The sequence below is a fragment of the Anomaloglossus baeobatrachus genome, chromosome 9 (assembly GCF_048569485.1).
Source record: "Anomaloglossus baeobatrachus isolate aAnoBae1 chromosome 9, aAnoBae1.hap1, whole genome shotgun sequence".
NCBI classification, from domain to species: domain Eukaryota; kingdom Metazoa; phylum Chordata; class Amphibia; order Anura; family Aromobatidae; genus Anomaloglossus; species Anomaloglossus baeobatrachus.
This window is the reverse complement of record NC_134361.1, coordinates 175,068,158-175,084,190: the sequence shown is the minus strand read 5'-3', so window position 1 is coordinate 175,084,190 and position 16,033 is coordinate 175,068,158. Positions and strand designations below refer to the sequence as shown.

At 40.9% G+C, this 16,033-nt stretch overlaps 1 protein-coding gene across 2 annotated transcripts in view; it reads right to left on the bottom strand.

Moving 5' to 3' along the window:
- Nucleotides 1-16,033, bottom strand: part of LOC142251355 (diacylglycerol kinase eta-like) — a 238,719-nt gene that overhangs the window by 38,591 nt on the left and 184,095 nt on the right. For both annotated transcript variants that reach the window (XM_075324067.1, XM_075324066.1), the window contains exons 18-22: nucleotides 10,044-10,137; nucleotides 8,136-8,243; nucleotides 5,885-5,981; nucleotides 3,678-3,785; nucleotides 1,271-1,384 (exon numbers count right to left, since the gene is read on the bottom strand). In XM_075324067.1, the coding sequence (XP_075180182.1) occupies nucleotides 1,271-1,384; nucleotides 3,678-3,785; nucleotides 5,885-5,981; nucleotides 8,136-8,243; nucleotides 10,044-10,137 (521 nt within the window). The remainder of the gene's footprint in view (nucleotides 1-1,270; nucleotides 1,385-3,677; nucleotides 3,786-5,884; nucleotides 5,982-8,135; nucleotides 8,244-10,043; nucleotides 10,138-16,033) is intronic.

Here is a 16,033-nt window from a genome sequence, read left to right as displayed (position 1 = left end):
ACTTAATGGGACTCTGTCAGCAGATTTCTGCAATGTAATCTGTAGACAGCATGCTGGAAGTGTTAAAACAGAGTAATTTAGCCCTGCATCTGTTATCTCACAGTCTTTTTTTGTTTACTGCAATGTTAGTTTAAGCCTCTTATCTTTATCATTAGCAGGTCTCAGCAGCAGTGAGTTGTAGTCTGACTCCGCCCCCTTCTGTGATTAGCAGTTCTGTCTATGGAAATGTACACTTAAAGCCTGATGTGGGTGGGGACAGGTCTCCCAGCTCTGCTACATGCAAAATCTAAAATCTTTCACTGTGTCAGAACGGCTGCAGCTACTAATCTAAGTGATATATCGTTGAACTCAGGGCCTCTTGGCCTACATCATGCTGCTCTGAATTGAAGTAGCAAAACCCTGCTGACAGATTCCCTTTAAGCTTCAGGAATATTATGCAGTTTTATTGAAATATTTTATATACTTGTATCAGAAGATAATTAACTTTATTCCTCCTGAAAGCCGCCGGCTTTCAGTCATAGAGGTGCATATGGAGTAGCTGGAGTCACTGCTCAGTATAGCTGTAAACACACACTGGCACTTTGATTGACACCTGACTGCAGCACGTCTGTGCAGGGCAAGTTGTCAATCCAAGTGCCAGGGTGTGCTTACAGCTGAAAGTCACTATCCACTGTGGTACCCGCAGTCACTTCATGCACACCTCTATGACTGAAAGCTGGCGGCTTCCAGAAGGAATACAGTTCATTTTCTTGTGGTAGACGCACTTTCAGAACGTCGGCTGGACAACATTAACCTGCACAATAATTCTATATCTAAAAGTTAATAGTATTTGGGTACTTGACAGGTTCCCTTCAACTGCAGCCCATGCTAATATCCATGGTCTATACTACAGGGAGGGAGGAGTGTGGAGATAGCTGTGTGTTGAGAGGATCGCCTCAGCTACATAGTCATATAAATGCACAAAACTGGCTCACAGAGGTTTTCAGATATACATAGTGCATTAACAAGCTGGATGTTGCTGAAAAACTAGACAGCAAAAAGGCTGGGGGTTACCAAAAATCACATCCAAAATTTGGAATTTCGAGGGAACATATTCCCTATAAATCAGGAGCATACGGAGGAACAGTATGGCCCCATAGACGTCTATGGCTTATATATTACAGCTGCATTTCAAACTGCTATGAAATAATAATATGTTTGTGCTGATGAAATATTAAAAATAGTGTGGTCAGTCACAGCTATATAGAGAAAGGAATGTAAACTCTGTCACCTGAGCGATGCGGTGGTGCTGCAGATTGATTACCCGGGACATAGCCATCTGAATGCTCCCAAAGACAGCAACCACTTCCAGCTTCTTGTCATCAAAGGAGGGAGCCCCAAAATGCTGCAATATAAAGCGATTATAACACATAAGGACGCATGCAAGAGAGTAACTGTAGGATGTAGAGGTTGTTGTACCTGGTCCTGAAGAAACCTTACACCCACATGGTAGGAAGCAGAACATATTCTCTATAATGTATCTTCACTAGGGATGAGTGGACCCGTGGATGTTCGGGTTCACATGGTACAGCTGGACTTTAGTTAAAAGTTCGGTTTAGTACACAGACTTAACCAGAATTTGACCCCGGACTCGGAACCCCATATAAGTCAGTGGGAACCCAAACTTTGGTGCTGTAAAATGGTCGTAGTAAGGATTAGGGGGCTGCAAAAGAAGCAAAATGTGGAAATTGGGCCTTCCCAGCCTGATCATACCAGCCCCCAGCTGTCTGCATTATTTTTTCTGGTTATGAAAAATAGGGGGGACCCCATGCCATTTTTTTTAAGTATATAAATAAATAATTCTTAAAATCAGTGTTTCCTGTCTTTTTAATAACCAGCCAAGGTAAAGCAGGCATCTGGGGGGTTGCAGCTTACAGCTCAAAAATAGAGGGAACAGGTTTTTTTAGGATTTATTATAGTGACACCATTGTGTATCACCTCTGTTCTGTGACATCACTGTGCGCATGATCCTTATATTAGGATTTATTATGGTGACAGCATTGTATACCATCCCTGCTCTGTGACATCACTGTGTGCATGATCCTTATATTAGGATTTATTATGGTGACAGCATTGTGTATCACCTCTGTTCTGTGACATCATTGTGTGCATGATCCTTATATTAGGATTTATTATGGTGACAGCATTGTTTACCATCCCTGTTCTGTGACATCACTGTGTGCATGATCCTTATATTAGGATTTATTATGGTGACAGCATTGTGCACCATCCCTGTTCTGTGACATCACTGTGTGCATGATCCTTATATTAGGATTTATTATGGTGACCTCATTGTGCACCATCCCTGTTCTGTGACATCACTGTGTGCATGATCCTTATATTAGGATTTATTATGGTGACAGCATTGTATACCATCCCTGCTCTGTGACATCACTGTGTGCATGATCCTTATATTAGGATTTATTATGGTGACAGCATTGTGTATCACCTCTGTTCTGTGACATCATTGTGTGCATGATCCTTATATTAGGATTTATTATGGTGACAGCATTGTTTACCATCCCTGTTCTGTGACATCACTGTGTGCATGATCCTTATATTAGGATTTATTATGGTGACAGCATTGTGCACCATCCCTGTTCTGTGACATCACTGTGTGCATGATCCTTATATTAGGATTTATTATGGTGACAGCATTGTGCACCATCCCTGTTCTGTGACATCACTGTGTGCATGATCCTTATATTAGGATTTATTATGGTGACAGCATTGTGCACCATCCCTGTTCTGTGACATCACTGTGTGCATGATCCTTATATTAGGATTTATTATGGTGACAGCATTGTATACCATCCCTGCTCTGTGACATCACTGTGTGCATGATCCTTATATTAGGATTTATTATGGTGACAGCATTGTATACCATCCCTGCTCTGTGACATCACTGTGTGCATGATCCTTATATTAGGATTTATTATGGTGACAGCATTGTGCACCATCCCTGTTCTGTGACATCACTGTGTGCATGATCCTTATATTAGGATTTATTATGGTGACCTCATTGTGCACCATCCCTGTTCTGTGACATCACTGTGTGCATGATCCTTATATTAGGATTTATTATGGTGACAGCATTGTATACCATCCCTGCTCTGTGACATCACTGTGTGCATGATCCTTATATTAGGATTTATTATGGTGACAGCATTGTGTACCATCCCTGTTCTGTGACATCACTGTGTGCATGATCCTTATATTAGGATTTATTATGGTGACAGCATTGTGTACCATCCCTGTTCTGTGACATCACTGTGTGCATGATCCTTATATTAGGATTTATTATGGTGACAGCATTGTGTATCACCTCTGTTCTGTGACATCACTGTGTGCATGATCCTTATATTAGGATTTATTATTGTGACAGCATTGTGTACCATCCCTGTTCTGTGACATCACTGTGTGCATGATCCTTATATTAGGATTTATTATGGTGACAGCATTGTGCACCATCCCTGTTCTGTGACATCACTGTGTACATGATCCTTATATTAGGATTCATTATGGTGACAGCATTGTGTATCACCTCTGTTCTGTGACATCACTGTGTGCATGATCCTTATATTAGGATTTATTATGGTGACAGCATTGTGTACTATCCCTGCTCGGTGAATACTTACATTGTCCTCTTTGGTTCCTCCCCAGAAGTTTATACCTCCAGCATAACTAGGAATATTTAAAACTGCAATACCCTGAAGACTGGGCAAGGATATGGTAACGCCATCACACTAAAACAGCAAAAAGTACATTAGTGCGGCATATTTCTATAAATGGTATCATAATTCACTGCAATGACATTTATCCTGCGGTCAAATGTTTATTAAAGGGAATATATCACCAGAATTTAGCACCCCAATCTGTAGGGACAAATACCCTGATTCCAGCTATGTATCACTTACTGGGCTGCTTTCTGCAGTTTTGTTAAAAGCACAGTTTGCTCTGTTGCAGAACTACCAGTTCTCTGAATGCAGAGCTCTGTATAACCCCATCCACACCACTGATTGGCTGCTTTCTGTGTTCATTGGCAGAAAGCTGCCAATCACTGGTGGGGGCGTGGTTATACAAGACTCATGAGTATACAGGACTACATGGCAGAAGGTTTACTAGTCCCCTAGTAATCATTTACAGTGATTTTATCAAAAGTCTAGTAAGTGACCCATCACTGAAATCGGGATCTCTGGCTCTATATCTTGCTGCTCTCAGATTAGGTGGCAAAAACCCGGTGACAGATTCCCTTTAAGGCCTTCGTGTAAGATATAATAAAATTAAACCTATGGTTTTAGGGAGACCACATCTTTAGTGTTGACGGAATCATTAGCATTGCATTCCATCTACTTCATAAATAAGACAGATTTATAATTCAAAATGAAAGCTTTTATAATGTATTTTTGATATTGGATACCTCACAAAGGGAGTTTTGGCATAACAAGTTCCATAATTCCACTGCTCTTACAGTAAAGAATCCATAGCATTGTGAAAACTTGATTTACCATACTGGAAGCCCCCTTGTTAAAGTTACAGGTCTAAAAAGCAGTAAATCATTAAACAAAAGTATGTATTGACCCTTGAGATATCTATATATTGTCGATAGGTGACAAATCAGTCGTTGAATTACTAAACTCTACCCTTGGGTTACATTTATTACTTTGTACCCACACAAGATCTGCTAAAAAAAACGCACTCAGATCACCAAAACTGTATCTGGTTTTCCATATATCGGAATAGTAATTTGTAAAGTGGCAGAAATATATCACATCTTAGTAGAAGATGCCTGACACTGATTGCGGCGTTTCAGCAACCCTTGTCACGTCTTAGGATAAAAAGCCAAATGAGAAAGGTTATTTGCGAAATCTCTATCCATTTGACAAGGTTCATTAAAAATATTGACTTTTTGGATCACTAGGTGGTGCTAGAGTTCCAGTCCTCTTCCTCTCTGCATATTTCAATTCCCAGATGAGCTTTGCAAGGCCTATAAGTCACCTTACGCTGGCTTAGCACTTTCCAAAAGGAGAAAACTTCCCTCTTAAAGGTAATCTGTCACCATGTTTTTGCCACCTAATCTGAGAACAGCATAATGTAGAGCCAGAGACCCTGATTCCAGCGATGTGTCACTGGGCTGTGTAGTGTAGCTTTTATAAAATGACTGTTTAACTAGCAGATGATTACCATTAGAGGACTATTTGGCATGCTGCCAGGTAGTCCAGCAAATGAATCAGCATATTTGTCTCTACATTATGCTTTTTTCAGATGGGGTAGCAAAAACCTGATGACCGATTAAATCCAGAAGCCTTAAGGGGGCTTTACACGCAACGACATCGCTAACGATATATCGTCGGGGTCACATCATTAGTGACGCACATCCGGCGCTGTTAGCGACATGGCAGCGTGTAAATCACCCTTTACACTTAGGCAAATCAGATCTTTTGCCCTTGCACTGAGGAAGGGCAAACACACAGAAACATGTGTCTGTAAATTTGCTTTCAACACAAGTCACATGGCTAGGCTTTGATAAAGGATCAATACTGACATTTAGGATTGCTACATCCAAATTGCTCTAGTCCTCCTCCTCTCTAAAGAGTCTATTTGCATATTTACAATCCCAGAGGCACATTGCATGGCCTACAAGTCTCCTTACACTGTTGTGGAACTTTCCACATAAAGAAACTTTCTCCATTAGACATTACACTGAGAATCATTATTCCCAAAAAGATATTGATAGGGCAGTTGGATGCCAATAAAATATTGTGTGGCGCCCGTGTTTGGGGGTGATTTTGGCACCTATTAGGCACTAATGTGAGGGCACCATACAACGTTTTAAAATAATCACCTCTAGTTTTACACGTTGCTCCAGATTTTTGTAGGTTTTTTGCAGCAGCTCCTTGGTTCCTAACACACCGTACCACATCATATTTCGTGTCCGACTGCTACAAAGGGGGGAAAAAAAATGAAGCATTTTAGAACCATAGTGGAATATTATTCAAAGTATTACTGTTCTTTACAAAAATAGCTATTATGGTATGCTTTATAGGGAACACTTCATCAGGTTTTTATACCCTAAAAACTAATAGTGTAAGCATCGTCAGTCCACGAGGGCAGGCCATGCACAGCAAGGTCATACAAAAATGAAAAAAAGGTATCACAAGCTCTGATTCTATTCTTCAGGAGTCAGAAGACAATTATTCTTCAAACTATCTACCTTTTTATCGTATCCGTTTTGAGTATATTTATTTTTTATAACTAACAATATAATATATCTATATACTGTATAATATAACTGATTTCAAGAAAATCCTAATTAGTGTATATAATGTACGACTGATGCTCAAGAGTGGATTACAGATCATCATTAGGACATGACCCGCATACCCTCAGTTAGATGTGAAATTGGGAGCCTGAGTTAAAGGGAATCTGTGTAGAGCGGCAAAGAATGGTGGACGTGGGCGAGGGATTGACTCTGGATGCCCCAGCACGCTACATTACTAGCTGGTCCTGGGTGGGTGTGTGGATTGTTGTTGAGCGGGCTGTAAGCACATGTAGGCCACATATTTCCGCTGATGTAGGCAGGCCAGGACCGGACGACAGTTCTTTTTCATCAGTCCATTTCAACAACATTTTACTCGACGGTTCATTGTCAGCAACAACTTTACAAATCATATGTTGGGCAAATATCTTACAGCACATATATTGGATAAGGTATGTTCAGACAGTCTTAGTTCCCATTGGGTTGCTTCCAATTTTACTGGTCCTGTGAGTCCCAATACAAACCAGCTCAATGCTATAGTACAGTTCAATGTCACATATACTTGTGGGGCTCTGCATATTAAACTTATTTCCTTTCTTTTGAAGCAGCAAGGGTTAATGTGTTTTTCCTTACAGCTAGCTCCTAATTACTTAATCTCCACTGTAGCCGGTTTTTAACCACTCCCCTCCTCTTTATATAGTCACATGATCCATCACCTGATGTTGGCAATAGATTTACTATATTCTGACCATCCAAGGTGAGAGGAAGAATCTAGTGGCGGCTGAAGAGTCTGCTATTGGAGCTGGGTCGTCTGCAGTGTGATGTTGGGCTGCAACAGTTTGTTGTATATCCTTTTTGTCTTTACCCTTCTGTCTGTCTCCCTTTCCTTGGGTTTTATTATTGTACTGGTGGAACTAGCGCTCTCGCTGGCCTTCTCACTAGCCAGGGTGTGTTTAAGGCAAGCCAGGGTCTAAGCACGTGATCGGCAAAGGGGAGAAATAACCCGTATAGGGACGTTAGGGCGTGCAAGGATCAGAACCAGGTGAGTACAGGAGATGTCCCCACTCCCCTCTCCCCAGCGCCAGGACCCACTGCTGTATTGTGTACCCTATGTGTTGCGGCCCTCGCCAGGGGTTCCTTGAGCCTGGTGGAACACCGAAAGTCACCGTGACAACATACGATCCCAATTAATTTGAATAGGGACGATGTGCAGTACCCATCTGCAGCCACTATTCTATGGACGGAGCTGTGCAGCTCTGCAATTGTGTAGTTCCGGACACCGGCGGGATTGGGAACAGCGGATCAGCGGGGTGCCGGGTATTGCGCCACCACCGATCAGACATTGATGACCCATCCAGGGAATAGGTCATCAATGATAAAGTCCTGAATAAGCTGTTAAAATAAATGTAAGGATTAAATATTGGATTTATAAAGATAAATTATAGGGATAAAATATTTAGATACATGTTGTAGCTTGATCATTTTTTGTAATTATGGATCACGTATAGTGGTTGAGGTGACTGTATTTGTGACATTTTATACTAATTTCATACATGTACTATGACACGTGAGACACTATATTATGGATTACTCTTTTCTGGAATTACTAGAAGAGAAAGTCTATAATAGTGAGTCGCACGGATTACACAGGACGCCAGCTATCCTCACAAACCAATTCCAAGAGCTGTCTCTTTAAAATAGAAAAGCAACAACCCATATAAAGACAATATTGTATAAATAAAGGTAATAAGTATCAGGCAAAGCAGTAATGCCGCAGCTCTCGGCCTCATTATCACTGTTACCAGCAGCATTTGAAAAGGGACAAAATGATTGGTACCTGCATTTTTTGGGATGTTCATCTCTCTTGTTATTGAACTCTAGAGAAATTTTTGCGTCCAAACCAATCCCAAAGTAATTATTCATTGTGCATTTCTCTGAAAATTGACTGAAAATCAAATATGTTAACATTTAAATGCCTATTAGTACAATGGCAGCTTAAAATACTTGACTACACATTATTGTAAGCTAGCGATCACTGCATCACAATTAATACAGGTGGGGACCAGTATGATACATATAGCACAGATAGAGACCAGTACGGTACATATAGTACAGGTAGAGACCACTACGGTACATATAGTACAGGTAAGGACCAGTATGGTACACAGAGTACAGGTAAGGACCAGTACAGTACATATAGTACAGATAGGGACCAGTATAGAACATATAAAACAGGTATGGAGCAGTACAGTACATATATCACAGGTAGGGACCAGTACAGTACATATAGCACAGATAGTGACCACTATAGAACATATAATACAAACAGGGTTCAGTGTAGAACATACTATATAATACAGGTATGGGTCAATACAGTACATATAGTACAGGTAGGGACCAGTACAGTACATATAGTACAGTAAGGGACCAGTATAGAACATATAATACAGGTAGGGCGCAGTATAGAACATATAATACAGGTATGGATCAGTACAGTACATATAGTACAGCTCAGGACCAGAATAGAACATATAATACAGGTAGGGTCCAATATAGAACATACTGTATAATACAGGTATGGCTCAGTACAGTTCATATGGTACAGGTAGGGAGTTGCATAGTACATATAGCAGATAGAGACCAGTAAAGAACATATAAAACAGATAGGGTCCAGTATAGAACATATAATACAGGTATAGCTCAGTACAGTACATATAGTACAGGTAGGGACCAGTGCAGTGCATATACAGTCTACTATTCCCTATATGTATTATATGTACTGTACTGGTCCCGACCTATACTATCTGTACTGTATTGATCCATACATATATTATATGTTCTATACTGATCCCTATCTGTACTATAATACAGGTAAGGTCCAGTATAGAGCATATAATATATATTTATCAGTACAGTACATATAGTACAGGTCGGGACCAGTACAGTACATATAGGGACCAGTATAGAACATATAATACAGGTGTGGCTTAGTACAGTACATATAGTGCAGGTAGTGACCAGTGCAGTATATATACCTTCAGTATATATACTATATTTACTGAATTGGTCCCTATGTGTACTTTATGTACTGTACTGATCCATAACTGTATTATATGTTCTATACTGGTCCCTATCTGTACCATTAAACAGGTAAGGTCCAGTATAGAACATATAATATAGGTATGGATCAGTACAGTACATATAATACCGGTAGGGAGTAGCACAGTGCTTAGTACATATAGTGCAGATAGGGACCAGTATAGAAGATATAACACAGGTAGGGGCCAATATAGCACATATAATACAGGTATGGATCAGTACAGTACATATAATATAGGTAGGGAGTAACACAGTGCATATAGTGTAGATAGGGACCAGTATAGAACATATAACACAGGTAGGGCCAATATAGCACATATAATACAGGTATGGATCAGTACAGTACATATAATACAGATAGGGAGTAACACAGTGCATATAGTGTAGATAGGGACCAGTATAGAACATATAACACAGGTAGGGCCAATATAGCACATATAATACAGGTATGGATCAGTACAGTACATATAATATAGGTAGGGAGTAGCACAGTGCATATAGTGCAGATAGGGACCAGTATAGAACATATAACACAGGTAGGGGCCAATATAGCACATATATACAGGTATGGATCAGTACAGTACATATAATACAGGTATGGATCAGTACAGTACATATAGTGCACTTGAATAATTCAGGCACTTACACAGAGTCATCAGCAAAGTGAAGATGGCTGAAGGAGTAGGGTCGGTCGAGGATAATAGAGGATGTTGTTGATGAAACTGTTCCACGTCTGGATTCTGGAAAAAGTAAAACATATTATCATGAGCCATGTTACACCATGACAGGTCAGCAATAGTTATTGTGTATCACTGATTGGACAAAAAATGTCAAAATAAGAGGAAATTATTAAAAAATATAAATAAATAAAAATAAACATCATGATCCGATGTTGTCGCCTTCTATTTAGCATATATACACTAAAAACGTCCATCCAAGGATTTATAACAACACAATAGTTCGCAGTAAGGCAATGTGTCAGCGCTTTCACACAGGCGGCTCACTACTCTGCTGGGCTCAGTGATCGCCTGCAGCGGTGATGTGACCGGCTGATATAATGATCCAAAACACTGGGAATGGAGCAGCGGCAAAGACAGAGGCCTGGACCTAGGAGGGGCGAGGACTATTTGATTTTGTTACATTACCTGACAGGCGACATTTGGGGTCTACTTTTATAAAAGTGGAAAACCCTTTTAAGATTCTATTATTTAGGCTTTAAAACTTTAAGCTGCAACATCTTAGACTCTACTTAGCTGGGACTTCTGGTTTACATGGTCCTGCTGATAATTCTTTAAAGCATATGGAAAGCAAAGGCAAACCAATAATCAAATTAAAGAGGGGTATTCACCTAAATACTAATACATAGAAAAAGGTTAATAAACACAGGAGTAAAAAACAATTACTTTTATTTGAACATAAATAAAAATTTACATAGTTAAAAAAGTGGGGAATAGCTACACTTAAGAAAGTTCAGAAAAAAGTGTGTCTGGAACAGGGCATTATAGAGGTGGTAATAAATAATAAAATATCAATAATTATTATGGTGAAATAAGTCTGACAAGGCATACAATAGTGACCCCTTGAGGAAGCTTGGTGCGAAACCTACATCAGAGTACTTGGGGAGTAAATACATACTGTATAACAAAGCTCAGAAAAAAAAATGTGTCTGGAACAGGGCATTAGAGAGGTGGTAATAAATAATAAAATATCATTATAGTGAAATAAATCTGGCAAGGCCTACAATAGTGAGTCCTTGAGGAAGCCTAGTGTGAAACCTACATCAGAGTACTTGGGGAGTAAATACACATAAGAAAGTTCAGGAAAAAAACGTGTCTGGAACAGGGCATTATAGAGGTGGTAATAAGTAATAAAATATCAATAATTATCATGGTGAAATAAGTTTGACAGTGTATACAATAATGACTCCTTAAGGAAGCCTAATGCAAAACCTACATCGCAATACTTGGGTAGTAAACACACATAAGAAAGTTCAGAAAAAGGCATGTCTGGAACAGGGCATTATAGAGGTGGTAATAAGTAATAAAATATCAATATTATTATGGTGAAAGAAATCTGACAAAACATACAATAGTGACCCCTTGAGAAAGCGTAGTGCGAAACATACGTCAAAGTACTTCGGGAGTAAACAAACATAAGAGAGTTCCAAAAAAAAATGTATCTAGAACAGGGCATTATAGAGCTGGTAATAAATAATAAAATATCAATAATTATTATGGTGAAATACGTTTAACACTGTATACAATAATGACTCCTTAAGGAAGCCTAATGCGAAACCTACATCGCAGTACTTGGGTAGTAAACACACATAAGAAAGTTCAGAAAAAGGCGTGTCTGGAACAGGTTATTATAGAGGTGGTAATAAGTAATAAAATATCAATATCATTATGGTGAAATAAATCTGACAAAACATACAATAGTGACCCCTTGAGGAAGCCTAGTGTGAAACCTACATCAGAGTACTTGGGGAGTAAATACATACAGCTCTGGCAAAAATTAAGAGACCACTGCAAAATTGTCAGTCTTTCTGATTTTTCTCTTTATAGGTATATTTTTGAGTGAAATGTAAATTGCTCTTTTATTCTATAAACTACTGACAATGTGTCCAAATTTCCAACCAATACATTTTGTATTTATTTTCTGAAAATGAGAAATGGTCAAAATAACAAAACAATGCATTGCTTTCAGACCTCAAATAATGCAAAGAAAACAAGTTTATAATCATTTAGAGACAACAATACTAATAATTAGTGATGAGCGAGCATGCTTGTTACTACTCGGTACTCGCACGAGTATCGCTGTACTCGGGCTACTCGGCGGGGACCGAGTAATTTTGCAATACTCGTGCTGTACTCGTGGTCTTCATCCCTGCATGTTGGCGCTCTTTTGAGAGCCAGCCTTCATGCAGGGATTGGCTGGCAGACCACTGCAATGCCACAGCCCTGTTAGTTGTGGAATTGCAGTGATTGGCCGGCCTGCACAGCGTGACCGAGCCTTTATACCGGCGGGCGCGCTGTGCTCTGTACACAGCCATCTCATATTCCCTGCTATCCCCGCCCACAGGCGCCTATGATTGGTTGCAGTGAGACACGCCCCCACGCTGAGTGACAGGTGTCTCACTGCACCCAATCACAGCAGCCGGTGGGCGTGTCTATACTGTGCAGTAAAATAAATAAAAAAATAATTAAAAAAACCGGCGTGCGGTCCCCCCCAATTTTAATACCAGCCAGAGAAAGCCATACGGCTGAAGGCTGGTATTCTCAGGATGGGGAGCTCCACGTTATGGGGAGCCCCCCACCCTAACAATATCAGTCAGCAGCCGCCCAGAATTGCCGCATACATTATATGCGACAGATCTGGGACTGTACCCGGCTCTTCCCGATTTACCCTAGTGCGTTGGCAAATCGGGGTAATAAGGAGTTAATGGCAGCCCATAGCTGCCACTAAATCCTAGATTAATCATGTCAGGCGTCTCCCCGAGATTCCTTCCATGATTAATCTGTAAATTACAGTTAAAAAACACACACACCCGAAAAAATCCTTTATTAGAAATAAAAAACACTAACAAAGTCCCTCATCACCAATTTATTAACCCCGACAAACCCTCCATGTCCGGCGTAATCCACGGTCCTCCAGCGTCGCGTCCAGCTCTGCTACATTGAGGTGACAGGAGCTGCAGAATACACCGCCGCTCCGGTCACCTCCACGCAGCTAATGAGGTGAGTATAGCGATCAGCTGAGCTGTCACTGAGGTTACCTGGATGCAGCGGTGGCCGCGGGTAACCTCAGTGACAGCTCAGCTGATCGCTATACTCACCTCATTAGCTGCGTGGAGGTGACCGGAGCGGCGGTGTATTCTGCAGCTCCTGTCACCTCAATGTAGCAGAGCTGGACGCGACGCTGGAGGACCGTGGATTACGCCGGACAAGGAGGGTTTGTCGGGGTTAATAAATTGGTGATGAGGGACTTTGTTAGTGTTTTTTATTTCTAATAAAGGATTTTTCGGGTGTGTGTGTTTTTTAACTGTAATTTACAGATTACTCATGGAAGGAATCTCGGGGAGACGCCTGACATGATTAATCTAGGATTTAGTGGCAGCTATGGGCTGCCATTAACTCCTTATTGCCCCGATTTGCCAACGCACCAGGGCAAATCGGGAAGAGCCGGGTACAGCCCCAGAACTGTCGCATATAATGTATGCGGCAATTCTGGGCGGCTGCTGACTGATATTGTTAGGGTGGGGGGCTCCCCATAACGTGGAGCTCCCCATCCTGAGAATACCAGCCTTCAGTCGTATGGCTTTATCTGGCTGGTATTAAAATTGGGGGGACCGCACGCCGGTTTTTTTAATTATTTAATTATTTATTTCACTGCACAGTATACACACACACACCGGCTGCTGTGTTTGGGTGCAGTGAGACACCTGTCACTCAGCGTGGGGGGCATGTCTCACTGCAACCAATCATAGGCGCCGAAAAGCAGGAAAACAGCGATTACGAGATTGTTTAATGAGCGGCCGGCTTTTTCTAAAGAGGAAAAGCCGCCGGAGTTTAGTGAACAGCCGTGCAGCGCCGCAGCAGTGATCGGGGAACGGTAAGTAAGAGAGAGGGGGGAGAATGACCGACAGACTGTGAGAGGGGGACAGACAAGACAGAGAGAGACCGACAGAGCGAGACCGACCGACGGGAGATAGAATGAAAAAAAAAATGACCGACATCGCTAGTAAAAAGCACAAAACGTGCGTTTTGGAGATCAGAGTGCCACACAATGTTTTACGTAAAATCTTTCATGTATTGATCTCAAAAAGTAACATACACCAGCTCTATCTCACTATTGGGTATGTGCCCTTAACATTTCCGCCATGAAAATTCATTTTGGTGTCATTTTGGAAGGTTTTCTGGCGAGTCCGTAAAAATGGCGTAAAACGCGGACAAAATTGTTCACAGCTGTGACTTTTGAGTGATAAATGCTTCAAGGGGTCTTCCCCATGCTGTTGCCATGTCATTTGAGCACTTTTCTGAGACTTTTGTGACATTTTTAGGGTTTCTACATGCTGCCGGTGGTCATTTCACAAAAATACTCGGGTCTCCCATAGGATAACATTGGGCTCGGTGCTCGGGCCGAGTACACGAGTATCTTGGGATGCTCGGCCCGAGCCTCGAGCACCCGAGCTTTTTAGTACTCGCTCATCACTACTAATAATGTTTTATCTCAGGAAGATTCAGAAATCAATATTTTGTGGAATAACCATGATTTTTAACCACAGCTTTCATGCGTCTTGGCTGCTTTCCTCCAGTCTTTCACACTGCTTTTGGGTGACCTTATGCCACTCCTGGTGCAAAAATGTAAGCAGTTCATCTTTGTTTGATGGCTTCTGACCATCCATCTTCCTCTCGATTACATTCCAGAGGTTTTCAATGGGTTTCAGGTCTGGAGATTGGGCTGGCCATGACAGGGTTTTGATGTGGTGGTCCTTCATCCACACATTGATTGACCTAGCTGTGTGGGATGGCACATTGTCCTGCTGGAAAAAACAGTCCTCAGAGTTGGGGAACATTGCCTGAGCAGAAGGAAGCATCATTTTTTCAGTATAACCTTGTATGCGGCTTGATTCATACGTCCTTCGCAAAGTTTACTTTGCACACTGCGCATAGGCAGAAATTTGCCAATCAGTGCTGGGTGGTTATACAGAACTTATAAATATGGAGGACTTCAAGGCAGCAGGTTTACTAGTCTTCTAGTGATAATCTCCTGCTGATAAAACATTTTTGTAATCAAAACTACAGCAAGCAGCCTTGGAGCTTGATTCCCTTTAAAATTGATCCCCTTACATGAGCTGCAATATCAGACACAGCCCAGATATATAAAATAAGACGAACAACTTAGTAAAAGGTTGTTTATATTTATGTATATTTATATTTACTAAATGGATTGGATGAATAACACATAGGTGCATAGATGTGTATACAGCTCAGACAGGACCTGTCAGGCTTCCAATGCTCCCCTATCTAAGGGTCTGGCTAGATTCAACATGAAATAACATGAATTCAACTTCCTCAAACCATAGAATTTGATTGATAGCTTTCCTGTTCATATATAAGTACAGTGGGGAAAATAAGTATTTGATTCTCTGCCGATTTTACAAGTTTCCCCCCTACAAAGAATGGAGAGGTCTGTGATTATTATTGTAGGTACACTAACTGTGACAAACACAATAAAAAAAATCCAGAAAGTCACATTGTATGATTCTTAAATAATTGATTTGCATTTTATTGCATGAAGTATTGATCACCTACCAATCAGCAATAATTCTGTCTCACAGACCTGATTATTTCTTTAAGACGTTCCTACTCTGCACTCATTACCTGTGATAATCACCCCTGTTTGAACTCGTTACCTGTATAAAATACACCTGTCCTCACAATCAATCACACTCCAACCTCTCCACCGTGGCCAAGGCTAAAGAGCTGTGTAAGGACACCAGGACACCAAAATTAAAAATCTGCACAAGGCTGGGATGGGCTACAGGACAATTGGCAAGCAGCTTGGTGAGGAGGCAACAACTGTTGACGCAATTATTAGAAAATGGAAGAAGCACAAGATGATTGTCAATCTCTT